Raw genomic sequence first — 27,804 nt, forward strand, 5'->3', positions numbered from 1 at the left:
GAGCCGAGATGGCAGGGGTAAAAAGGGAGCCATGTAAAGTCACAGAGCTGTCCCAGGGGTGGGAAATGAGATCGGGCAGAGTGTGTGCGCACGAGGCAATGGGAGAGGGGGCGGTCTATCTCTAGTTGTAGTTTCTCATATATATATAATATATATATATAAACAGCACAAACATCTACATTCATTTGGGAGGGGGAGGGATGACACCCCACCAGCCCCCTCCCAGTGCAAGCACCCACCAGCCCCCCCTTTCCCCTGCTCAAGGGGACATGGGGGGCAGGGACAGGATGGTAGCTTCCTCCACACAACGCCTCCTACTGGGGGTAGGGACCTGTGGGGAAAGAGAGAGAAAGAGAGAGAGGAGAGAAAGTAGATGAACACAGAAAAAAGGGAAGCTTTCCTGTGACAGAAGCAACACTTGCACACAAAACACCCCCAGGAACAACTAAACAGAACTGAAACATATCTCTGAAGTGTTTCTCCAATGTGGGTGGAGGGAAGGGCTCTTCCTGGCTCAGCGGCTTAGGGGAGGGGTTGTCCCCAACCACGGCATTGTCACCCCTACCCCTCCCGGCCTTGGAAAACCACCATACAGCCCAGAGCCAAGAGGCCGGTGGGGGCCAAGCAATGATTGTCTTCCTCGCAGGCCTTGCATGACAGGGCAAACGCAGAGGCCCAGGAGGACACACCACTGCTAGTGACTTAATTTTATGTTGATGTAGCCTATTTTCCCTGTTTCTGGGCCTCCCCCCTCCCCCCGTGGATCCTGCTGCCTGAAGCAGCAGCCTTATCTTGCCTCATGGGCAAGCCAGCCGCCAGCCCTGGGTAGGACCACAGGTGAATTCTGGGGCAGGTAAGATGGTGGCGTCTGCTGCAGCTGCTTTGCTCAGTACTTCTCTTTTCAGCGCTGGGCTGCCCCTCTTGCAGCGCCACCCACCCTCCCGCTCCCTGGCCAGCTTGCTTAGGGCAAGAGCCTGGAAAGCCCCTGGTGAAAGTTCCCCTCAAATGGTGGCAGCCCTGGGCAGAAATTTATAGGCTTCCTGAGTCTGAATGGTTAAGGGGCAAAGTTTTATTTCCATGCTGGGAAGTTGTATACAAAATGCATTTTAAGACATGAAACTCTACTAAGTGGATTTCAGATATGGGCTAGCTTTTATTGACAAGAAGCGCAGCTGTTTTAAAATAAATAAAATAAACTCCCATTGCTAGAGAGCAGTATCAGGCTCAGTTGTCCAAACTTCATCAGACTACTTGCATGAGTGCTGAGCCGGCAAACTTTTTCCCCTACCACAGCTCTTCTGAAGAGTGTCTTAGTTCAATATCTGGTGCAAATCAGTATTTGTTAACAAAGAAAACTGACACGCAGCCAATTTTCTCTTATTTCTGATTATGAGGGTTTTTCTTTCTGGCTGGGACCAAGGCACACACAATTTTACCCATTAAAATCACTCCCCCACTAACTCATAAAACACATGTATGATATTTTACTTATTAAAAGAATTCATTTCTCTCAGTTGTTTGTCAGCAGAGCAAAACATCTAAGGCATGGTGCAAATTGCAGCTTGGGTGTGTAGCGAGTGAGGGAGGGGGAAGCTTAATTTGGAAAGGAATTTAATCCCTTACTCCCTAAGTACCACAGTCCCAATTTCATTTGGGGTGGGTATGAGAGCTGCTATTAACTTTTTGACCCAAAGGCATATATAAATTTGCACAAAGGAATCTTGACATCATTCTTTATGGCTGCATGCAAAGGACAAAGCCTTGCTTTCATTTACATCCTGACAAAGGACTCTTTGCTTATTGATTCAGCTGAGAGTGTGTTGTAGAGCGGTTTGAGAAAGCCTCGACTCTCGGAGGTCCGTGGCCAGGCTTAGGAAGCTGCCTTCTCTGCACCAAGAGCTGAGGACGACTCCTCAGGGAAGGAGACACGCTAAGGCAGAGGGGGCTTCTGGCCATGAAGACCAACGGAGGGGAAGGAGTCCTAGCAGCAGCCAGCTGCTTCTGTAGCCCATGATGGAGTTCAAATCGGAACCTGATATCTGGGGCAAATGCGCCTAGAGACCTACAGACTAACAAATTCCACACACAGACCAACAGACCATTCAACAGTAGCCAAAAGGCTCCCATATCAGGGATCACGGTCATTATGTCAGCAATCCAGATCAGGTGAGGGGAATGTTTGGCCCTCTAGATGTTTCTAAACTACAACTCCCATCATCCCTGGCTACACTTGCTGGGGCTGATGGGAGATGTAGTTCAGCAACATTGTAAGACCAAAGGTTCCCTTCACCTGAATTAGATGCTCACAGTCCAGATGTGTAGGATGTTATTCTCCTCTAGATCCCACACCTTTCAGCCTCAGGCACAACTGTGTATTAGGGTCTACGCTGCTACACTCCACCACAACTGGATAAAAGGTGCATGTCCCAAATATCAGTGAGCTGCCAATAAGACCACATTTGTTACTAAATGCCATGTTACTTCACAAAGCATAACAGCTAGCAGCATGCTATTATTATTTTTTGCATGCTTTGGATGTGGGGAAGCATTCGAATATGGGTATGCTCACATTAGTAGCTTGAAACGCAGTGAGGTCATTTCATCTGGTTGTGTTTCTAGCCAGATTTGCATGGAGTTGTTCACATCGCAGAAGGGGCACGGATGTATTTACCTGATGCACATTACCTTTTGGGTTTCCTCTCCCTATAATCACACCCACCCACCCAATTCCTATTCAGCTGGCACCTGTGCTTGTGCACTCTTCTGCACAACGGCTTTTGGGGTGCCACATTCTGAGGGTTGTTCATGTCTTAAAGGGTGTCAGGACTGTGTATGAGAACTACAGGTTGACTTGCAAACTGTCCCTTTCATAAAATTGGTGTGTGGTGATCAGGTTCCAGTGGCAAGGAGTGACGCTTCAGTGCCCTGCACAGCTCCTTGTTCCTCCTCCATGACCAGCAAAACCATAATAAATGACACAAGTGTGCTTAATTTGCAGAACATGGGTCTCGACTGCAGGACTCAGCTTTTCCTGCAGAGTAATCTTTTTAACATGTTGCTTGCACAGCCTTATTCAAGGGCGAGAGAAGAGAATCCCCCCCCCGCCTCCCTGCCCAGCCAGCCAGTAGCACAACTCACCCGCCTACATCTGGTTTGCGAAGGAAGTGGGCCCGCCTTGGACACCTTGCTGCCCATACTCTCCCTGCTGCCCATAGCCCTGCTGGCTGTAATCAGGCTGGTAGCCACCCTGCTGCCCATACGTGTCTTGCTGCCCATAGCCTGGCGCTTGGTTGTAGGCGTCGCCAAAGGCCTCAGGTGCTGGCGGCTTCTCCTGGGCAGGTGGGTACTTGACGAAGGGGGCGCTCCAGCCCGTCTCTTTAAACACGAACCACAGGTTCCCCAGCCAAAGCACCAAGTTCAGGAAGCCAAAAACCTGGGGACAAAATGAAGACAGGGTGGAGAAAGGACAGTTAATTGCAGAGCCTTCCTCACCAATGCCAGTTCCCTGCTATTTGAGAAGCCTTGTCTGGAAGAGTGTGTGTGTGTGTGTACATGCACACAGGGCTGGGCTGCCCATTAGTTGCCTCAGGTGGTAGGCTGGAGACAGGTGGGAGGAGTGGCAGATTTGGAAAGGGAAGAGAGGGACGTCTCGTGTGCCTCTGCTACTCCTCCTTCAGCTGTGGATGCAATGCCATTAGCTGCCTGCCTGGGCCCAGCGCCTCTCCCGCTGACCCCACAGGGCAGAGGAGGCAGAGGGGGAGGGGTGCGTGGGCCCAGCCACTGCCACTCCTGCCACCCTCAGCCACTAGCTCAGTTGCGCTGGTCCCCAGCATCGTCCCCACCCAAAGCCGGGTGAGGGGTTTAACTGCTGCCACCAATGCTGCTCCTGCTGCCACCTGTTGAAGCACTCGTAGCAAAGTACCATTCCTGGGAGGACTGCCATTTTCTGATTTGCCTCGAGCAGCAAAATGTCTTGGGCCTCCCTGGTGGGCGTGCATGTTAATGCTGCAAAACAGGGGAAATTTTGAAGCCCATTTGCAGAACAAAGAAACTCCCATGGGCACCCTGCATGCATACATGCTGCAACCTACACAAGTTTGCTTTACTAAAGAGTTAGGGCTTGTCCCCATTTCCACTCCTTCCGTGCCTGGAAAGCACAGGTCTGAGCAGTTTCCTATTTGCCCTGCCACTTTCCCCAAGGAAATCTGCTCTTTACCACTGAATTGGAGCAAAGGGAGCTATCGGAATATCAGTCTGCTATCGTCCATTGGGAAAATATATGCCCGTTTCTTGCTGGCAAGGTTGATGAAGTGGTCAGTTGAGGCTGACCTGATTGGACATGAGCAAGCTGGATTTAGATTAAATCGATCCACAACAGACCAGGCAATTATTCTTTATCACTTAGCCCGGAAATACTCGACACCTCGACGGGGCCAACTTTGCGCAGCTTTCATAGATTTGAAAGCTGCGTTTGATAGTATTCCGAGGAAATTACTATGGGATAAACTTGCCTGTTGGGGAATAGATAGAAGGCTCCTGTGGCTTATCTCCCAACTTCATGCCGGGTCCGTGGCCAGGGTGAGATTATCCCCTGCTGGAGACCTGACTAACCCAGTGCCAGTAAATAAGGGTGTACGCCAGGGTTGTATTTTAGCGCCTCTTCTTTTTAACTTATTTATCAGTGATATGAGGAACCCATTAGCCGCCTCACAAAAATTTATCCACACCCCTCGTATAGCAGATTACCGTTGTCCTCTACTTCTCTACGCAGATGATGCGGTACTACTCTCTTACTCCAGAGTGGGTTTAAGGAGGGCACTAAAGATTTTCGCGACATATTGCCATTCTAATCATCTGTCTATCAACCACACCAAGTCCAAAGTACTGATATTTTCAAGGAGTCGAAAACTTTATGCATGGAAACTGGAGGGCACGAAAATCGAACAAGTACATAAATTTAAATATCTAGGAATTTATTTTCAATATAATTTAGGGTGGAAAGCACACGTTGAATATCTTCAAAATAAGACAAAAGCCCTATCACACTCCCTCCTCCGTTTTTTCTACTCTGAGGGGGCCTTATTCATCCCTGCGGCCTTGAAAGTGTATAGCATCAAAGTGATGGCCACAATGGCCTATGCTGCACCTTTATGGGCTGCCTTTGCAAACCTCTCACCTTTAGAGTCACTTCAAAGCCAATTCTTACGCCGACTTCTAAAATTACCAACATGCGTAAGTAATGCGGCTATTCGTTTAGAAATGAAGATCCCCTCAGTGGAGCTAGTTATATGGAGGAGAGTTTTGATTTATTGGATATCCCTATGGCATAAACTCCCGAACCACTATCTCATTCAATGCATGTGGCGAGATGACTTCACAAATTTGTGGTCAGGAAAAATCCATGCCAAATTGCTGTCCTATGAGATCTCGCCCACTGAATTGCTCAAACTGGATCTAAATGTGGCTAAAAGGTGTATAAATCAAAGGCTGGATGATGTGGAGCTATACCAAAATTTCGTAGCTGGTGGTGGAGCCTGCTCGCCGTTAAATTTAGGCATAACCCCTATCTACCGCGCTCCGTCCTACTTAACTTCGCTTATGGCCGCGTCTCACCGATATGCCTTCATTAGAGCTAGGTTCAATGTCTTTCCAACAAACGTACTGAGACATAGATTTACTAAGGGCCAAGCCCCTTCAATGTGTGCTTGTGAAATGAAAACATCTGAATCTCTACATCATGTTATGTTTATCTGCCCTTTGTACAGTTCAGCCCGTGCTAGTATACTAAGCTCCATAATCCAGCCTATGGCTGATAAACCAGTAGACCTACAGCTTGCCTGGGTTCTTCAAGATGTGGATCCTTATATTACCCAACAGGTTGCTAAATTCCTAACAGCCGTCCTCTCGTACAAGAGACGGAATGGAATGTTAGCTGATTATTGATAGTTATAAGAATTTTTTTATAATGACATCAGATATTGATTTTAGTGTAGTGCTGAAATTTTTTAATCTTAATCTTAAACTTTTTTAATGAAAGGCTAATATCTGTCCTTGTGAGTTGTGAACTGTGTTATACTACTTGTGGTTTGTATGAGTCCGCTGTTTTATTTGATTTGTTTTGTTGTGTTGTGTTTCATGATGGGCGTAAAGCCGAATAAACATTTTGGTTTGGAGCAAAGGTCAATCTGCAGAAAACCCAACTGACGTTTGCTCCGATTCAGTGATAAAGATCGGGTTAGTTGAGCCCTTAGGATCGTAGCCCATCTAGTATTTCCTACACTGACTGGCAGCAGAGTTTCAGTCAGGAGTCTTTCCCAACTTAACCTGGAGATGCTGGGGATCGAACCTGAAACCAGGTGCTTTACCTGTTTGCTGTCTTTCCAGTCTTCTCACTGAAGAGAATCTGCAAGAACCCTAGAGCTTCTTAGAGCATAGTTTTAAGAAGACAACCACATTAACTGTGTGTGCCTCCCCCTGCCCTTGGATCACGTCCAATACTCAGCTGATGCTGTCTGTTTGCAGGGCAAGAGGGGTGCGAGTGGCAAGTGCCCACCAGGGAAGACTGTCCTTCTCCTTGGAAACCCCCAAAGGTTTCCCTGCAACAGTTTGAAGATTACCATTTGCTCTAATATTTCATAAACATTCATAGGTGCTTAGCCACAAGTAGATCAGCTAAAGGGCTGCTGCAGTGCTGTTCCCTTGGAATGGCTCCCACCAACAGCCACATTCACAAAAATTAAATCTCAGGCCTCCCATCATTCACTCATTTTTGCCGCTGCAAACTGAAGGTTGATTTATATAAGCACAATACACCAGATTATATCTCATCTGAAGAATCACTTTGGCTTTATTTTGGTCAACATGACTGATGAGGTGAGGCAGAAGACAGTAAATGGCCAAGCGGCAAGGGAAGGAAGACTCCTAGCCTTACTGGGGCAATGGAGACTCAGCCATTGCTTCTTGAAACATTCTGATAAGGATGTAAGATGAGGGTCTTCCCTTTCCCCCTTAGTCACTGCTCTGGAGACAGCAGCCAAATATCACCTCCCCTCCACCCCACTGATACATCAGCCAGTTTGGAGAGGGAGAGATCTGTTCTGGCAACCCTGGGAAACTATGGACTTCATCTTCAAGCACTACCTACAGAGCACTGACATCTGTCAGTTCCCCCTAACACAGCTACTCTTCTGAAAGCTAGCAGCTGTGCCATCATCTCTGCAGATTATAAAATAAGATTAGAGAATGTTCCAAGCTTCTCTTTTAAGGCTGTATTTCTTCAAGTCTGCTTGGGGTCCTGCGCCACATTAAACTCAGTAGGATCTACATTTGAGTAAATATGCAATATGTATATAAATGAACAAAAGCAATTCTGTCCAGAAAGCAAACATCTTTTCCTCTTATTTCTTGCTGTAATTTATTTTTATTGTTGTTTATAATTCTTTGTATATCATATTTTAGTATCATTTTGTTGTAAGTCTCCCAGAGAATATTTATTGACAGGTGGATAAAGAACATCAATCAATCAATAACTGGCAAACACACATACCCACATATTACTGCATGCATAGATTATTGTTATTCTCTTACACTAACATGAACACCAGCAAAACTCACCCAAATTAAAGAACTCTCAGTCCCACTGATAAAAAGTTGTTGCCAGTGATTAAAATGGGCCCCAATGATTATTCAATTAAAGTTTCAAATGGATTAATTTTAAAACCAAATTAAAGATGTGGTGTCCTACGCAGATGTACCGTATTTTTTGCCCTATAGGACACACTTTTTCCCCTCCAAAAATGAAGGGGAAATGTGTGTGCGTCCTATGGGGCGAATGCAGGCTACTTGGCTTCAGCGATAGCAACGCGAAGCTTCCGAAGCCTGCGCTCCGGAGGCTTCGCGTTGCTTTCACTGAAGCCAGGAGAGTCTGCTCTTTGAGGCTGGTGGTGGGGGAAAGCAGCGCTTCCCCCCATCGCCAACCCCACAAGCTGGTTCGAAAAGCCCGTAGGAGCCACACACTCTTTAAAGGGTGCGCGGCTTCTGTGGGCTTTTCTATGAGGTGGGGGAATTGTCCGCTGCTCCCAGAGCTGCGAGGGGGGGATCATTTCCCCCCCTTGATTCCCCCCCCCGAAAACTAGGTGCATCCTATGGGCCGGTGTGCCTTATAGGGCGAAAAATACAGTACTTTGAGGAAACATAACAGTATGAATGATTTACCACCCTACAAAATACGGAACTACATATATACACATGAATACCACACACACACACACCACCACCACCACAAAACACATAAGACACCTTTACAGCAGCTGAATGCTCAAAAGCACCCAGAACTGGCATCTAGGGTTGGCATGGCTGAGCACTGGCAGAGGGCCCATACTGAACAACTGGCATGAGGCCGCTGGACCTGGTCCTTCTCTCCACCCCTGCCACCGCCTCACCTGCTCACCCTCCTTTTGCTCTGGCCCAGACAACAGGGGTGGTGAAGGGGAGGAGCAGGAGGGGCACCAATCTGCCTGGCAAGCAAGCAAGCAGCAACAGCAAGAACATTAGTGTGGCATCTGACTCACTGAAAGAGGGTGTTTTGCCCAAGGGCTCTCCAAAATCTGGAACTGGTACTGAAAGCACAGGCTATAAGATGCCTTCTTAGAGGCCAGAGTACAAATATACACAGGTTGCCCTTCCTATGGCTCAGCAGCATTCCATCCTCCTTGATTCCAGGGCTCAGGAGTCTGCCCTGGCTGCCCTTAGGCTCAGTCACTGAGATCCTCAGGGGAATCACTGTTAATAATCCCCCATGACTTAGATCAACCTGGAGCCATACGTTCAGTATTGTGGGACCAATCTTATGGAACTCCCTTCCATAAACCCCTGAAGTCAGACAGATCACCTCCCCACTGAACTTCTGGCACCTACTGAAGACTTTTTAAAATCCCATCTGGTATTCTAACCGAGGTTCCATTGTACAGTTTTAACTTGTTTTTGTTTTTGGGTTGTATCTTTGCAGACTGCTTAGAGATGATAGTAGTTAAGGGGTATATAAAACATTGAAGGAAGCAAGCAGGCAAGCAGAGTAAGTGCTTGGAGGACTAACCACAGAGGTGTTGAGGCCGGAGGTGACTGGCTCCCGCAGTTCATTGCACTTGTTGCCTTCACTCCGGCACACAGCCATGCCTTCAATCACATTGTCAGGGTCAGTGGCCTCCTTGACATCTGAAAGGCCCTTGGCCCAAGCACAGGAGCTCACCAACCACATGAAGGTGAAAACAGCCGTGACGATGAAATCCTGCAGTGGGGGGTGAGGGAGGGCAAGAGGTTACAACTATGGTTGCCAAAAGATGAGGCAGGTCCTTGTAGGAGAAGCAAGTGGCTACCAGTGGATTGTTAGGACCCAATGGTACTCAGACCCTGGACCAAAGACACTACCCAGTGTCCAAAGAAAATCCAGGAAGAGGTGGAGTCACCGGGGCCCACTGTGAAACCACTGTGCTGTTGATACTTGTCCATTTGGATGTGTCTCACTCAGCTTGGGCTAAATATGGAGTTCCCCCCCCACACACTTGTCCAGATCCCCTAACCCAGACCCAGTTCCTGCTGCAAAGCTCCTTAGCTGCTTTGGGCCTCCTGCTTCACACTTGCTCCCAGGACCTTCTGGTCTGTTCAGAATTGGTGGAAACACACATAGAATTTCTGGTGTGCAGTAAACTAACCAGCTGGTCACAGTCAAGCCACTGTTTCTAAAGCCCCAGGTAGCTAGCACAACAAACACAAATGGTTTGTCAAGCCCCTGCTGAGCCCCTCATGCATCACTGCTGGCTGCACCCAGCATGGTGGGTCACCATCACCCTAAAGTCCAGCTGCACATCAATATTCAGAACTTCAGTTCTTCACTCAACTTTCTTCCTGTAGTCCAAATACTTTAGAAACCCTGCCTTATTCCCTCCATCCCTAGACCAAGTTTTATGGCCCTGATGTTGCAGCACTTGAGGCAGGAAAACAAGCACCTTGCCCAGAATATAACTATCTCCTAATGTTGCCACTACTCTTTGACGGTCCTGAGTTAGACACTGCTAATGGCCATTGGTCTAACGGCAGAGGTGGCCCTGGCAAGAGGCTTTCCTAAGGTGCCCCTTCAGCTGCTGTGACGTCTGCTTCTGGTTGTCAGGAAGTGTCAGGGCTTGGGGCAGTTGCCTAAAGGGTCCCTGCATTCAGCCACCTGTCTATGCTGCATCACACCCTGGGGTTTGGGCACTCACAATCATGGGTCCCTTGTTGTTCTCCCTGTACTTGTCCTGCATAAATACGTAGACTACAATAACGGCAAGGGAGTAGAGGAAGGCGAAGACAGCAATGGTGACAAAGAATTCAGCAGAGGAGGAGCAATCTCCAATCAAGAAAACTTTATCCTTGTTCCCTTTACAAGTAGGAGCTTCAAAATACACCTGGTGGAGCCTGGGATGGAGAAAAAGAGTGAGAGTCATCATAGCATCACAGAACTGGAGAGCTGGAAGGGACCCTAAGTGCCATCTAGTCCAACCCCCTCCAATGCAGGGATCTCCACTAAAGCATCCATGACAGATGGCCATCCCACCTCTGCTTAAAACCCTCCAAGGAAGGAGAGTCCACCACCTTCCATCAGAGCTGTACATACCCTGGGCTGTTGCTGTTTGAATTCTGCACCAAAGCAACACACATCTGGTGCCAATAGAAGCTGAATTTTGAGTTAGAGGATTGTGCAATTATGAATGACTTAGGGGAGGAGTGCTTGAATGTATCTTATACCAAATCACTGATTAGTCTGACTGACAGCAGCTCTCAAGCCAAGGTCTTTCCCAGCCTTCTTATATGAGGTTCTTTAAACAATGCTAAGGCACTGCACCAAGAATTGCTTTTGGGGAAAGCTGTTGGTTATGTTTGCATTTTGCACACATAAGTGTTAAATGAACAACAAATAAATTCAAGGCAGGAGGTGGAGAGAACAGCCCCTCTTCCAACAGCTGGGGCTTGGTGTTGCAGTCACCACTTCCACTGTGGTTGGAGAAATTCCTTGCCCTTGATGGTGGATTAGCTGCCCTTCTCACACTATAGTGGGGGCTGCCCCCCCCATGGTATGCAAGGATCTGTGTGCGCTTACTGAGTGTGAGCTTGATGTTTGTGTCTGCTACCAGTGTGTGTTTCCCAGATTTTGAGGTTGTGCAGCACCATGCATCTTCTGCTTATGTAGTTGGGAGTGAGTGGATGGAAGCAGCGCTATGCCTTTCAGGGTGAGGGCTGCTCTGGTACAGGCCCTCAGGTGAGAGATTGGAGAGGAGCATTACATCGTTCAGGGGGGTTGGGCATGAGTCCATTAGTGCTTCAGAGATTAGGAGCATGTATGTATGCTTGGCAATGACCTGTTGTGTGTGGGTTGTGATGTTGTTGGGTGTGAGTGGATTATGCATGAGTGGTTGATGGAGGTGATGCCTGAGACAGGGAATGGTTGTGTGAAATGGATGGTGAGTGTTTGTACGTTGTATAGATGGAAATTTGATATTGTGGCGCGCTCTGATTTGTTCAGCTTTTATATTACCTTTATGTATATGGACATTGCTTATATATTTTGTAATGTGACTCGTCTGACATGGTTTCATGGTGCTTATTGGCTACAGTATATATAAGCTTATGGATTTATCTACTGTAAACCACTCTGAGATCTTTTGGACAGTAGGTGGTTATAAATGGAAATAAAAAAATACAAGAAATTGTATTTTATAAGCTGTAAGCTGCCTTGTTATATTTTATGAAAGAGCGGGTTATAAATTTTCAAATACATGAATAAATAAAACTGTATGGATCTGCCTCTGAATAATCGCTGCTGAGGATTCAACTCACCGGAAGGGGTAGGCAAACTCCACCTTTATATCAAGATCGCTCTCAGTCTTGTTCGCACATTCAACACTCAGGCGGAATTCTCCACTGTAGCTGCCACATGTTGCAAATGCAAAGATGGAAAAGAACTGGAGGGGGGGGGAGAGAGAGGCAGCAAATGTCAGAGGATCCTGGGCCATTTCACCACAACCTGTTGATCTTCTACGTGGATCCTGATCAACAAAGGATCCTGCTTGACTTCCCAGCATAGTTTGATGTGACAATTCTACACGAGCATAAATCCCTGTGTCTTAATGCCATGGTTTACCACCATTTAGCATCACCACATGTGACAACTTACATATGCATGGTATTATTCCGTGTAGGAAGACAACTAGTGGTGCGTGAGACAGGAAGAGGAGCTGCAGGAAAGAGGCCTAGAAATGTTCACACAGAAACCCACTGGTTTCATAAATGATTGTACCCATTGTACTACACATCAGCAATGGTTAAAAAAAAGTATGGCACTGCACAAGCAAAAAGCTGATGTGCGGTAAGAAATGGCATAGATTTCAAACCTACCTGGTGGTCATGTATAAGTAATCTGCACTTCTGGGAAGGAGTTATAAGAGAGTTTAAAAATGCAACGAGAACTCCCTTTGGAAACACTTGTTATTTTATTGGCGAAAGTGTAGGCTGTTCTACAAAGGAAACAAGATTGTAAAATTGTAGCTTGCAGCACTTAAGATCATTGCTAGTTACTGGAAGCTTCCAACAACAAAGCAGTGGCTAGGGGAAATATGGCAGCGGGTGTCAGTGCACAAATGTGCATATTATAACATCAACGAGGTGGTTTAAGAGCGGGTAGAAACCCCTTGGAACAAGCATGAATCTTCTCTCTGTTCAGCCATTTTTTCCACTCAAAACTGACACCCTCCAGCTGTGTTCCCCTGTTATCTAGGAAAAAGCTTAAACCTTGGTTCTGATGAACAGATGAATATTTCTAGCTATTAAAGCTGTTAAGGGTGGTGGCAGTGGGAGAAAATATGTGTCAGCTGCTGCTACATATATGATTTATAACCACAACTTATCTTCACAGCTTCTCCCAAAGTCTCCTGGGAATTACAGCTCATTGAGGGTGCTGAAAAGTCTGTTAGAGAATCCCAACGCTGCCTCACTCTGCCATCACAGGAACACAGTTGCTTCACCCTCTTTAAAGGGAATAAATACTGAACCACTTATATGCCTTCGATGTAGGCATATTCTAAGCACCCAGAAACAGAGATGGTCTAGGTGACAGAGTGGCAGTACAGTCAAACCTTGGCTCCCAAACACCTCCATTTGGAACATTTCAGCTCCCAAAAGCCAAAAACCTGGAAGGAAGTGCTCCAGTTTTCGAACATTTTCTGGAAGCTGAACGTCCGACGCAGCTTCTGCTTGAGTGCAGGAAGCTCCTGCAACCAATCGAAAGCTGCGCCTCAGTAGTCGAACATTTTGGAAGTTGATCAGGCTTCCAGGATGGATTACGTTCGACAACTGAGGTTTGACGGTATTCAGAGAGACCCAATCTTGTCTAAGCTTTATTTTCCTAGCTTTACACACCACATTAGAACCCGCTTCTGCTGTAATGCTCGTTTTCTATGTGGAAGGGATTTTTGTGTATGCCATGGTGTCGTGTGTGCTGACATTGTACAGCAGGGATGGGAAAGATGTTGTTGGTTAGAGTGTTGGACTAGGATCTCGGAGACCAGGGTTCAAATCTCCACTCGGCCACAAAGCTCACTGGGCGACCTTGAGCCAGTCACTCACCCTCCGCCTGACCTGCCTCACAGCGTTTTGGTGAGGATAAAACAGGGAGGAGCAGAACTCTGTATGCCACCTTGAGCTCCTTGGAGGAAGGTGGGATATGAATGCAATAAATAAATAAATATGTAAATAAAATACTCAAGAATGATCTGTAGGGCCAAGTTTCCTGCCTTTGATGAACTAGGCCTTAGAAAGGAATGAGGCGGCACTTAATATCTGGAGCACATCCAAGTTTCTCTGATGTTTATTTGTTTTTGTTTGTATTAATGCTTTATTGAAATTAAAAGGAAACAACGAACAAAAGGTTTATCCAGAAAAAAGAAAAGAAAATGGTAATATTTGTTACATCATATCACAATAAGGTCTTCTTGCATTTCTAATGACTTCCCATCATCCCATTGTGCATCTACCACTTAATCTATCTAGCGCACTGTTTGTTTTTATTTTCTTTTGTTAATTTTCATCAGTAATATATTGTCTTATAATTATCAATCATACCACAGAAGTTATTTGAGGTCTGCCACTGATGTCATATTATTACAATAATCCTTAAGGTATTTTTTGTACATGTCCCATTTTTTAATAAATGTTTTGATCAGTGTGACTTCTCAGTTTCTCTGTCATTTTTGCCAATGCGGCGCATTCTAGCAGTTTACTTTGCCAATCCAGTTTAGTTGGAATTTTCTCTCCTTTCCAATTCATAGCGATTAATATTCTTGCAGCTACTGTGGCATACAATAATATTTCCCTCACTTTTCTAGGTATGTCTGGGCCTGGTATCCCCAGGAGGAAAGCCTCCAGGTTTTTTTAATGAAGGATACCTTAATCATTCTTCTCTGACGTTTATTTGAGTTGAGTGGTAAGGCAGACCACCTTGTGCCATTGTATGTGCCTTGGCTCTTGTATGCACATACCATTTTAGAGGACATTCCCTTCTCACAGCCAAACACTCCTTTCTCATGAAAGGCCCTCTTGCTGGAATCATAATGTCACAGAGTTGAGCACCAGTTGCCTCCTCTCCTGTGGAGAGGAATGCAAGACTTTCTTGGGCTACTGGCTTTTCTTAGGCCAGCAGGAGGTGCCCTGGGGAGCAAACAGACAGATGGTTCTTTTCCAGCTGCGGCTGCTGCTGCTGCTGCTCCAACCTTCTGGGGCTCTGAGCAGTAATCCCAGCCTGGGGGCGGGGAGGCTTTTGGTTCACGGTCATCCCGGATCAGCTGAGAAACTCACTGTGCAATCATAGGTATTTTTAGAGTTGAGCGTGAGCTCAGTATAAAATGAGAGATATAAAGAGGAGGGGAGGGGAGTCTTCTTCCCCCTCCCTTTAATCTCCTCCTTCCAGTGACTGAGCAGGGACCAGATATTAACCCAGCACCTGACCCACTTTGCCGTCTGCCACCCGTAGAGTTTGTGTCGCCATTCCTGCGCTCAGCACAGAGTGCAGAAGAAGAATGCTTCAGGGAGGAAGGAGATACCCAGGGTTTTAAGTGCATGCTTTGCTTTGATCGTTGATGAAACCGGTTTCTTTCTTTCTTTTTAAAGTATGTCATGGTGAATTTTATAGCGAGGAGCTTAAACATCATTCTAATTAAGTGGTTTATATAGAAGCAATTACAGTGAACAAATGGGACTGGCAACATATTGACTGTTGCTGTTCAGGATGCCAACCAGCCAGGAAGGTCTCCTTTCAGGATACTCCAATTTCTATCCCCTCCCCACCTCGCCTTCCAGAGTCAGCTGGCATTCTGTGCCTGTGCAACATGTTCGGGTCCCATTGAGCGGTTTTGGGTTTCTTAGGGCTTTCCCCACCTAACATTTTGTTTCGGCAAATCCTGCAGTTCCCTGAAACCTACAAATACCTACCTCTTGTGTGGATGGTGCTGTATTGGCTACATAAGGATCCATCTTTGAAGACTTTGCTATTAGCATATACTGTATGGGATAAATCAGTAAAAGAGGGGGGAGATAGGGCAGGACGGCTCCAGAGGAGGTTGAGCAGTGTTGTAATGCTTCAGCCATGGCTGACCAAAATGGAAGGAGTAACATCAGCACACCTGTGTTTCATGTGCACTCATTCACACTCAGTGTTAGGGGGCTTTTGGTGCACCTGGATATGAAGCCGGCTTCCAGGTTAGGTGGAGCGCAGTGGAAGGATTGGCTGAACTGCACAAGCAGCCTGAGCTTGTTTCTTGGGGTGACAACATTTATAAAGGTGCCAGTGAAACAGTGTGCAATCTGAGCATTGCACTCCTGTACTCTTTACAACATGGTGAGGACTGTGCACTACAGCTGATTGGAGTGGCCCAACATCCTGGGCCCATTTACATGATTATGTGCATGTTTAGCTTCTCATAAGTTTGCAGGACTGTTGGAAACCTTTGTGCAGTAAGTGTGACGTACATCAATCCTAAATAGTATGACAAGCATTACACTGGAGGACACCCTTCTGCAGCCTAGATCTGCTTCTCTTGTAAAAACCACTGGGAAGGTGCTTGAGGCCACTGCAGAAGCTGCACTTTCTCTTCATGTGCCCTAGAGGAATTGCAAGGGCATTAAAGGTACTGACAAACCCTATCAAAATCTTCATGCAGATGTGCCTCTCTAGACAACTTACTGCATGGCACACAAGAAAAGATGGATTAAGAATTGCCAGTGGGCCTGAAAGATAAAGGGATTTAGGATTTATCTAAAGCCTCTGTGGCAAGAATTGCATGCATCTGCGAAAGAACAAACCAGGGGAAGTGTCTAGGTGTGCTCCAGGTGGCAGCACTAAGGAGGTCTCCCCATTGCCATTGCTCAAGTCCTTCTGGGTGAAGTGCCAAAGCGCTACTTGGCAGGGAAAACATGGGCAGCTGCAGATTTTGCCAGTGAGGGAGGTCTAGGGTTGCTCCAGACCCTAATGAGATAGAGGCAGGATCGTGCCACTTCCCCCAAAGAATCCTGGGGGTTGTAGCTTATGAAGGATGCCGAGCACTCTTAGAATACACCCTTTCTCCTCACAGAGCTACAATTTTAGAGTGACTTAACTACCCATTTTTCTTCCCAGTGAACTCTGGGAATTGTAATTCTGTAGGAGGAATAGGCAACTCTTAACAACTCTCAGCAGCCTAAACTACAATTCCCATGACTCTTTGGGGGAAGCCATTCCTGCTTAAAGTGGCCTGATATTGCCTTAAATGCATAGTGCAAACGGGGCCAAAAGGCCCGAAATAGTGGAGTATCAAAAACCCAGAAGGTCTCCAAACTCTGTTGTGGTTAATGCTCAGATTGCTATACACTTCTCTTTCTCTTTCTACTGCAGGAATGACAAAAAGTGGTGTTAGCTGAGTTTCCCAACCACCACCACCTTATCCTCCTGCTTTCTACCTAAGTCCAGCATAGTTGTACTTATTTGAAAACAAGCATCAGGAGAAATGCTGACTGTGGCAGGATCCCAAAGGATGCCACACCAGAGTTTGAGGGTTTGCTTATACAGGTATATATCATTGCAAAGAAGCTGGTAAAATGTGGGCTGAATGAGGTAACTGTTAGGTGGATTTGTAGCTGGTTGACTGACCAAACCCAAAGAGTATTCCTTAATGGTTCCTTGTCATCTTGGGGGAAAGTGACCAGTGGTTCTGTCCTGGGCCCATTGTTGTTCAATGTTTTTATAAACAACTTTGATGAAGGAATTGAGGGGATGCTCCTCAGATTTGCAGATGACACCAAACATAGCTAATGCCGCAGAGGACAGAATCAGAATTCAAATTGACCTTAAAAGATTGGAGAACTGGGCACAAGCTAACAACATGAATTTCAGTAGGGACAAATGTAAGGTTCTGCACTTAGGCAGGAAGAACCAGCTGCAATAATATAAGATAGGGAACACCTGGCTTAGTAGCAGTACATGTAAAAAGGATCTAGGGGTCTTGGTGGACCACAAGCTGAACATGAACCAACAGTGTGACGCAGCAGCCAAAAAAGCTAATGATATTCTAGGCTGCATCCACAGAACTTTAGTGTCCCAATCAAGGGAATAGTATCACTGTGTTCAGACCATACCTGGAATACTGTGTCCAGTTCTGGGAACCACAATCAAGAAAGGTTGTTGACAAGCTGGAAAGTATGATCAAGGTTGTTGACAAGCTGGAACGATGATTAAGGATCTAGAAGCCAAGCCTTATGAGGAACGATTGAAGGTGTTGGGTGTGTTTAGCCCGGAAAAGAGGAGACTGAAAGGAGGCATGATTGCCATCTTCAAATATGTCAAGGGCTGTGACGTGCAGCAAGCTTGTTTTCTCCTCCTCTGAAGGATTGGACTCGAACCAGTAACTTTAATATCAGGAAGAACTTTCTAATAGTAAGAGCTGTTTGACAGCAGAGCATGATTCCTCAGGAGACAGCGGACCTTCCTTGGAGGTTTTCAAGCAGAGGTTGGATGGTCATCTGTCAGGGATGCTTTCATCGTGATTCCTGCATTGCAGGGGGTTGGACTAGATGATCCTCAGGCTCCCTTCCAACTCTACAATTCAAGGAAGGCTTAAGCTTCACCCAGAAAGCTGATGTTCTGAATTTGGCGTAGGATTAGAGCTCAGTTTGGTCCACGGTTCCCTGCTTTACAACAGTTCCCCAACTGTTTCCTTTCTCTCTCTCTCTCCTTTGTGTGTGCATTTGGAGGGGCTGGAGCAAAATGTTCAGAATGGGCATGTGTGTTTAGGGTACATTGTGTGAGTTGAAGTAGTTACTGAAGGTTTAATGATGCCAACAACACTGTGGCTCTTTGGAAGAGGAAGCGGAAACCTGTGGCCCTATACTCTTCTCATCACACAATAGCACTATGGAGGCCATTTGTCTCCTTCTGTTGTGCTTGGTGCGTGTTTGGTGGGTGCAAGCACCTTCCACAGCTCATCTTATGTTCTTCTTATAGACAAATTCATGGAAGACAAGGTGATCAAGGGCTACTAGGCACAGCGGCCATCTTCCACTTCCACTGTCAGAGGCTTAAGGCCTCTGAAGGCAGAAGGCTCTTGTGCTCAGGTCCTGTTCTGGGGCTTGGCACAGGCATCTGGTTGGCCAGAGGCTGGACTAGGTGGGCCATTGGCCTAATCCAGGAGGCTCTTCTGATGTTCCTTGCTTCCTCCTTTGTTCCCTGAAAATTAGGGAAACTGAGGGATCTTTTTTCTGGACTTTTGTACTCTTGATTCTTTGTGCATGTTTGTTTAATTTGAACAACCTCAAGTTACACCTCAAGGACCGCCTCTCTCCATATAAACCCTGAGATCATCCTCTGAAGCCCTTTTTCATGTGCCTCCTCCACACGAGGTCAGGGAGAGGCCTTTTCTGGAGTGGCTCCCTGTTTGTGGAATGTTCTCCCCAGGGAGGTTTGGCTGGCACTTTCAGTATACATATTTAAGCCCCAGGAGAAAACGTTCCTCTTCAACCAGGCTTTTGGCTCAGTGACAGCCAATGTCCTTTTAAATGTGTTGTCAGAAGGGGGGATTATTTGTTTCTGTTCTTATTTTTATTATGTCTTTTCTCTTTTTCATATTGTAATTTTGTGTTGTGAACCACCCTGAGATCTACAGGTACAGGGTGGTATACAAATTTAATTAATTAATTAATAATATAACAACCTAAACATTATATCTTGCCTTTATCTGTGAGGGAGAGGCCCGGGGAACCTGTGGTCTCCAGCTGTTGGGGGACCACAACTCCCCGCCCCCAGACTGGCCATCTGGCTAAGGCTGGTGAGAGCAGCACTGCAAGGAGACCGAGAGAGGCTACAGGATCCACATGCCTCGACCACGGCCGTTCTTTGTGGCTTATAGCATTATTTCATTATTTTGTGGATTGTTCTGACTAAGCCTTTCAAAGCAATTTCTGTTGTCTCCATTTTCAGTGGCTTACCTATTTAACAAACTGTGACCATGACTCTGTAAACCAAGGTAATGCTTAGCTTTATCAGATCTGTATCAGATGCGGCTATGAATTGCAGTTGTGTTGAGCTCTAAGATTACTCTAAGCATAGTGGGGAAAATATCTGATATTACTCCTGATTCTGCTCCTTGGGATCTAAAATGGCTGGTTCTTGCACCACAGTTGCAAATACTGTACTACAGGAGGGGTTTGAACCTCTTTTGTTGTAGCTAAGAAGACATTCCAGATAAAATTACATATGTAGTTTCACTTTAATGTAATTAGTCTACCCCCAGTTCTGTTCTCATGGTTAGGGCTCCTGGATCAGAATTACTGCTAATAGATACTGCTTGGGTCTATTTTAAGGCAGATTAGTTAATCCACAGCATGCTTGAAGCTTGATTCTCTGGTCTCCTCTGCATGGCAAACAAGCTGATCTGACGAGGCAAAAGAGCTGCTATGTGCAGATTAACACCAGCACAACAAAATACCCAGGAAACTGGACCAGGGCAGCAGTGGTGTGAGGCCCCAGCAAGTGGGATTGGAATGGCAGAGAGACATAGACAGAATGGACCCTTCACAGGTGCCATCCATCAGGAAATTATCCTGCTCAAGACCTACTGCTATGCTCTTGCACAGCTCCCCTTCCTTTCAGGCAGACAAAGTTAATTCCCAGAGGATTGTGTCCTTGGTCAATTAGGGAGGAGCACCTGGATTTTCCACCTCATACACCAAAACACTCCAGCTCCTCCCAGCTTTTTGAAAGGCTGTTCTTGCAGGCATTTGTTTCTACATTAATTATACTTTGCTGTTGGTTACTGATGATCATTCTGCTTATCAAGCCACCCTTGTCAGGCCACAGTTGGGAGAATGCATCTTCAAATCCCCCCTCAGCAATGAATCTCACTGGGTAGCCTTGGCCAGTCACTCTCTGCTAACTCCCTCACAGAGTTGTTGCAGGGATTAAATTGGGGGTGTGAGTGTGGAGAACCACAAGCAGCGCCTTGAGCTCCTCAGACAAAACGAGGCATATAAATGTAATAAATAAATGCTGAACAGAGGGCAAAACCTACCAGAAATTCGTTTTGTACAAATGAACAGGAACTGCACAAGAGGTACTGCATGCTTCATTGTTCAGTTGTAATTACGATTGTTTGGAAAACAACATGGCAGGTATGTGCCAACAGCAAAAATAAGTAAATGAATAAATCTGTTTTCAGTAATCCTAAGAAGGCATGTTAGCATCATATCTCTCTCTCTCTCTCTCTCTCTCTCTCTCTCTTTCTTTCTCTCTCTCCACATACACAGTGGATAAGAGACTATTTCTTCAAATACTGATATTGTTTAAAATAGTTACTGTGCTTGTTGTCTGCAAATGCTCCAGGACATGTGTGTAAGAATGAATTTTTTAAAAAGCCCTCTCCATCTTTTATTGGGAAAGGATCAAGTATTTCTCCAGAATCTGGATTTGTTCAAATCCACACAGCCAAGAAGGCAGTCTAGATGTGCCACTGGTTATGAAAAGCTTTAGGAATACTTGAAGGTGAAGGTGGGCACCTTCCATAAGAGACGGGAGTCTGCAACCTCTCTCTCCGGGTGAAGACAGGCAGTGTGAAAGCAGAGCTCACAACAACATCTCAAGCTGCAAGCTGAGCCCATCTTTCTCCCAGCTTTGTGACCCAAATGACTGATGAATCAAATACTGGCTCAGACGTCAGTGTTGCCGGGATAAGGACCCATCAAACCTGCTTGTTGAAAATATAGACCTCCAGTTGTTGCTGGACTCCCACTCCCACATCCCAGGGGACATGTTGACTGGGGAGTTCAATGACACCTGGACACCAAAGATTCCCTACCTCTGATATGCGTAGATAATGCTATATAAAGAAATGATCTCATTTGCCTGCTTGAATGCATTGCATTTAAGTGAACTGGCCTTGCCTAGGAAAGCTCTTTTTCCTGCAGTAAAGCAAGCATGATTTTAAGGAGCAGCCCCAGATGTCCTCCCCAAATATTAAAGTAGGTTAGGTAAAAGCTGTGTAGCGCTTCCCTTCTTGCATGAAGGAGACATTTTTGTTTGAGAAATTTGGACCAGAGATTGCACTAAACCATGTGCTGGGTTTCCCACAGCCCTATGACTCCCTTGGCATAGAGCAGGGCAGGATGTGTCCATTGTCCACTCCTGCACATCTCCATTCCCGCAGTCCCCTATATGTTGGGGGCTGAACTCAATTAGTTTCTCTGCATGATCTAGAACCCAGAAAGATCAGGGTTTTAATAAATTGTGCTGGGAGCCTACTTGAGCACAGCAGGCTCTCCACTGCAGACAGCCGGTCCCTAACCCGTGGGGGAGGCCACAGGCTCATCTCAGATCTCTGCTTGCACAATGGAGAGGAGAGGGCAACGGAATGGGGAGTTCAGGTGACAAGGATGTTCCTAACCAGGTGGAAGTGTGTCTTTTTTTCTTTTCTTTTTAAAGCACATATATCAATGGGTTCCAACAATCACATTTTAATCTTGAGCTTTTGGACACCTGAAAAATCTGTCTGGGACTCTTGACACATGTGAATATCAGCAGTCAAATTTTGGACATTCGTTGTATCATATGGAAGAGAAATTGAAAGCTTTTTTTCAGCTTGGTGACACATCCCCCCATAGGCAAGCTGGGGCGGGGCAAGGGGGTGCACGTCTGAGGTGAGAGGGGCAATGAATGTGACTCTTTCGTACAGACCATCCCAGTTTTCTTACATCTCTCTATCCAGGCAAGCAAAAGGCATCATTACAGTCCACAGACACATTCCAGGGAGGCACGAGAACTGGAGGAGCAGAGTGGAGGGCCAGTGGAGGGGGTGTCCTCAGGGGCAGCGGCCTTGGGAAAGTCCTAGGGCCCAAACTGACAGGCCTGGCCACTAGGCCTGAGGTCCCCACTCCTGGTATGGAATGTCCTGCTTAATGGCAATGCAGAAGCTTTATTATAGAAGCTGGCTGCTGCAGAGGAAGTGCCAGAACATCATTTTATCTTGTTGCTGGTCCCAACATTAATTCTACTTGAGATCAAAAGGCCAAGGAACAAGGTAAATGTTTCCCCCCTCAAGTCTTACAATCTGTTCTCCACCATGTGAAATGAGCTGCTTGGACTTCCATTCCTCCCCCAGCACAGTGTTGTTCTTTGACACTTTCCTATCTGAGCCTGAGGTGTGTGCCTCTTGTGACACCACTTTAACAGATGAATCCAGCAAAGAATGGGAGGAACAGAATGGACAGCCTCTTTCCCAGCCCGTCTTTGGCCCACACAGAAGGTGACTAAGTAGAGGACTTGGACTCACCCATTCTAGCAACTTCACAAAGCCTAGAGGCTCCTTGAAGATCCGGAACTGCCCGACGGCCACCAGCTGTGAAGAGAGAAAGGACAAGTTTGGTTTAGAAGCTGCTGCCTTGTAGGAACTGCCTAGGGACCTAGGAAGCTGCCTTCTGTGGTGTTCCACCTATGTCATCACTGTCTACTCTGAGCACCAGAACTTCTGGCAGAGGATTCCCAGCCTCATCTGGAAATGCTGGGGCCTGGATGCAAATGCTCTCCCACTGAGCTGCATATGATGCTGCTGCCTTATAGTGATCAGGGCAAGTCCCGTCTACTTTAATGAGCCCTCCAGGGTCACAGGCTATCTGGCTATGCTGGGAGAATCCCAAAAAGGATCTGAGTGCAACTGTGGAGGCAATTCAAAGCGTCTGGAGCACACCAGGCTGGTGAAGACTGATCTATCACAAACCTTCTCCAAACAATAATTAACTTGGTTACATTTTTCACAGAAGCGGCATACAAAAAGGAATTTGTTCCTGGAACCCCACCGGCAATCGGGCACAGAACGGCAGGAATTCAGCTAAGTTGGAATCATGCCTGAATCATGGCACTACCCATATCCCAGAAGTCCTGGCCTTCACTGCATAATCAGCAGCATCAAGGAAGGGGAGGTGATAAAAACAAAATAGCCCTGAGTCTGCTTTGAGCCCAAAATACCTGCCTCTTAACTGCACTGGCTTTCCAACTACCCTCCACCAGTAAGGTAAAGGTAAAGGGACCCCTGACCATTAGGTCCAGTCGTGACCAACTCTGGGGTTGCGGCGCTGGGGGCATATGGTTTTATCCCACCTTGGCACAGTTTGAACTGAAGCATTTAACCTTTCCCAAATCACAGAGATGCAGCACATTTACCAGCTCTCAGATGAAACTCCCTTTCATGTCTCTGTGTGAGTCTCTGCTCTGGCCTGTCCCCTTTTAATCAGTGACTCATGAGGAGAGATAAGAAGGTGAGCTCCTCTTATGGGCTCTAAAACCAAACCTTTGCACCTTATGTTTATTTATTTTGACAATTTCTATATCACTTAATTAGAGTTGCCTCTAAGCAGTATACAGGATATGGAATACAATGGAACAAAAAATGTGCTATGACTATAAAATCAAGAATCCAATTAAAAAGCCTGTGGAATACAGAAGTCTTGAATATTCAGTCATTCTTACCACCAATATCTAACACAGCACTTCTCTAATGTATCACATATTAACCATATCACACATGACCTCTTTTGGACTCAAAGACAACAATATTTTCTTACCAAAATAACTTTGGTTGCTAACCTGTTAGCCCTTTATTTGCCTGACCAGTGAAGCTGAGTTTTGTCAGGTAACCACCAGTGCTGGTGTTTAAAAAGCCAGTAATATCCGAGCTCAATCTCTGGATTGATTGGCTTTGATTCTATCTGTCAGATTCCACCCAATGATCCACCAGCTTCCTCCTGGGTTAGGTAAAAAGGTTAAAGGTAAAGGATCCTTGGATGGTTAAGTCCAGTCAAATTTGACTATGGGGTGCGGTGCTCATCTCACTTTCAGGCTGAGGGAGCCTGCGCTTGTCCACAGACAGCTTTCCGGGTCATGTGGCCAGCAGGACTAAACAGCTACTGGTGCAACGGAACACGGTGACAAATGCCAGAGCACAAGGAAAGGCCGTTTTCCTTCCCACCACATCCACTTGCACTGGTATGCTGCAGGGTTAGCCCCTGACTTGGCCATATTTTCCTCTGGCTGTCTCCTGAACTTTGTCCACACATGCCCTCAAGGAACAAGTAATTTGATTCTAATACCACCGTAATTGAGGCAACCACATACCAAGCACGATGCCATCATAGACAAAGCAGTTGGAGGGCACCAGGTTGGGGAAGGCTGCCACAAAGAACTATTTCCTCTCAAAGACCACAAAAAGCAAGGCAAGACGCATCCTCTACCCTGATCCTCTACCTCTTGGTGCAATTATTCCTGCAGGACACCCATCAAAAACCAACTTGTAAGAGAGATCAGTCTCTCCTCCCTTGCGCAACACAAAAGACTCTGCCCTTCGGAAGGAGAAGCAATTCACCGTCTGCTGAAATAATACTTAGCATGTCCATGTGTTCATGCATTTTATAAAAGTAATGCTGACAACAACTATGTAAGGCAGGCCAGTGTTACTGTCCCCATATCACAGATCAGAGCTGAAGGGACAGTGATTTAATTAAGCCACCTCGAGAGTTTATCTGTTCTGAGATAGGCTGAAACAATATCCATCCAAAACAGCCATTCTCCATAAGGTTCTATGATCTGCACACTCCAGTGGAGGGAGGTGAAAGTAAAATGAACTACAACAGTAGCACCACCCACATAAACCATAAACCCCTTCTCAGCCTCTACCCACAAAAACATCACCACTAACTTCAAAGTCTGTGCATCCCATAGCCCCAGCATGCATCATCTCTCATGCTTATATACTGGTTCACAGTTGGCGAGCTCCATTCTAGTTATGACACACATATCCCTGATTTGCACACTCAGAGGCAATGCGACAACACTGCCTACGCACATCGCCCAAGACCCAAACTGTCCTCCAACCACCGGTCTATATTTTCTCCTTGCAAAACAGAGCAAAAAACTCTCTTGCCCATGAGCAATTAACACCCAGCTCATGACCCAGCACAACGCTGCACCTGCCCAAAATCATCCCTAACCCTAAAAAGACATTCAAAACAACCCATCCTGGGCACCATCACCAGTAACCTCAATTAGCACCCCTGCTTTACATCTGTCACGCTCCACTGAGAAAGTGGATCTAGTCAGAAGCACAGCTAACAGTTCCCCATCCCAAGACGTTAACATAGTGGAGTCAGATGCTCCTGGACACCCATTCAAGGGCTGCATACTTTTGCCTCTCTAGCTGGGCCAGCTTGGCAAGCAAACGCACATCAAGCAGTTCCACATCTGAAATCATAATACCTTAAAGCACACAAACATTAACACATGTTTAAAACACAAAACAAGCCCAACAGTACCAAATTTAGGTACATTCTATCTACCAGATGCTGCCCAAACACCTTATGAGGTTTATGGAGATGTGTTCTCTTTTTCCTCTGCTATGTGAAATTTCTAAGTGAGAAAAGCGAGAGTGGGACTGTGATCCTAAGCACCCATATATGGGAGTAAACCCTCCAAAATGCAGTGGAACTTACTTCTGGGTAAATGTGCACAAGACTGAGCTGTGAGAGTCTTAATGCAAAGAAACTGCCCACACCCTCTTCAGGATCGCAGCCTCTCCCAACACAACACAAACTGACATCTCAACTCCCCATTTCTGGACTCTCTCCTTACCATGCAGTTCTGCAAATGGCCACCACCAGACACCCCCCACCCCTCTGACTCCTGGATTAGTAGCCCCACTGTAAAGCCAAAAGCCCAACCTAATTTCTGGGTGCCCCGTCCAGAAATTCCCTCCCCAGACATGAATGCCACCTTCCTGTGCTCAACTTATACATCACTGCACCTCCTCCCCCAGGCCAGCTGCCCAAGCGAGTGAGCAGCAACCCCCGCAGCTCCAAAAGCGACACCCCATCCTATGCAAAATCCCCCCCATGCATCTGACTGCGGTTGCTCTGGGGAAGAGTCGTGAGAAGACGCCCCTCCGCGGCATCTGCTCCTTGCCAGCCCTCTCGGGCTCGCAGCACGGGGCGGCCGGATTGCACCCTCCAACCTTCTTTATTGCCCGACAGCCGCCTCCCACCTCGTCCTGCCACTGATCCTGGAAAAATAAGAGAAGAGAGCCCCCCCCGTTCCCCTCGCTGCCCCCCCCGCTGCGCCTTGAGGTTCTTCTGCAGCCATATTGATGCTTCTCGAACACCATCTGCCGCCGCAGCAGCCGGAGAGGGGGCCCTTCTGCCCGACGCCTCCCCGCCGTGAAAGGCCGCCCCCCACCCCTAACCTGCACTCCCCCCTTCTGTTGCAAAACAACGCCACGTGCCCCCCAGCCCTTGCCCACCCCAACATGCCTTCCTGTCCCCCCCCCGCAGGGTACACTTGCTGCGGCCCGCATAGCCCCCCCCCCGCTTTCTGCCTGCGGCGGGTCTTGCGTGCGGGGGCAGCGATCGCCCTCCCCGCCCCTGTTTACTGCAACGGAGAGCATCCCGCCCTCCCCTCCCCCCCCCGCGTCCTTCGGCTCCCCAAGCGCCGTCCCCCCGGGCGTAGCTCTACTGCATCGCCCAGCCATTTTCCTGCCCCCCCCCGCCGCTTTCCGATCTGCTGCAATGACCGACGGCAGCATCTTGTCGTCTCGCCGCGCCGACGTTACTGCAGCCCCCTCTCCGAAGCCATTGCGGGGGAAGAAGCGGGGGGGGGCTCCCGCTATTTCGAGGGCATTTTCATCCCAGCAGCCCGGCGCCTCCGCCCCCCCCCCCGCCCTCACTGCAGCAATTGCTCCGCAGCCCCCCCGCCCTGAGCTCCGCGCATCTGCTGCAAATCGCGGGGGGGGGAGACTGGCTTAACCCCCCCGCCCCCCGTCAAGGGGCTCCTGCCCGCAGCCCAGCGGGGGGGTCCGGGGGGGCGTCGGGGAGCTGCTCGCGGGGTCTGACTTGGAGGCTCACCTGGTTGACGACTTCCATCTTTGCGGGGAAGGCGAGCGCGACGCGGCGGAGCGGCGGGGAGGTTGGCTGGGCGGGGGGGGGGGGCAGCTGGGAGGGCGGGGCGAGGGGCGGGGGGCTGGAGAGCCGGAGGCTGACGTCACAGGGCGGGCGGGCGAAGCTGAGCGGGAGCCATGTCCTTCGTGGGCAAAGGGAGAAGAGGGCCGTGGGAAATGGAGGCCGGCGGGGGGGGGGAGCTGTCTGTATGTCTGTCTTGGGCCGTGTCCCTAAGGAGCAGGCCCCTCGTGCTGCTTGATGCATACCCCTCAATATGTAGAAGGC

The 27,804-nt window shown here is 47.4% G+C and overlaps 1 protein-coding gene across 1 annotated transcript; it reads right to left on the reverse strand.

The window, feature by feature from the left end:
* On the reverse strand, positions 1 to 27,557 carry SYP (synaptophysin). Its single transcript, XM_053371024.1, has 7 exons — positions 27,487 to 27,557; positions 22,875 to 22,940; positions 11,872 to 11,996; positions 10,257 to 10,452; positions 9,095 to 9,286; positions 3,139 to 3,433; positions 1 to 331 (listed from the first exon to the last, which is right to left on the reverse strand). Exons 1-6 carry the CDS (start codon positions 27,502 to 27,504, stop codon positions 3,143 to 3,145), a joined length of 888 nt encoding a protein of 295 aa, XP_053226999.1. The 5' UTR covers positions 27,505 to 27,557; the 3' UTR covers positions 1 to 331; positions 3,139 to 3,142.
* Between the last annotated feature and the right edge of the window lie 247 nt (positions 27,558 to 27,804).

This window comes from Podarcis raffonei, chromosome 17, assembly GCF_027172205.1.
Source record: "Podarcis raffonei isolate rPodRaf1 chromosome 17, rPodRaf1.pri, whole genome shotgun sequence".
Classification (NCBI taxonomy): domain Eukaryota; kingdom Metazoa; phylum Chordata; class Lepidosauria; order Squamata; family Lacertidae; genus Podarcis; species Podarcis raffonei.

What these genes read in the sequence shown, in the direction of transcription:
- SYP (XM_053371024.1), bottom strand. An exon ending in ACAACAAGGGACCCATGATT is followed by an intron (nt 9,287 to 10,256) that starts GTGAGTGCCCAA and finishes CCCCCACTGCAG; the next exon opens with GATTTCATCGTCACGGCTGT. An exon ending in CCGGCCTCAACACCTCTGTG is followed by an intron (nt 3,434 to 9,094) that starts GTTAGTCCTCCA and finishes TTTTGTCCCCAG; the next exon opens with GTTTTTGGCTTCCTGAACTT.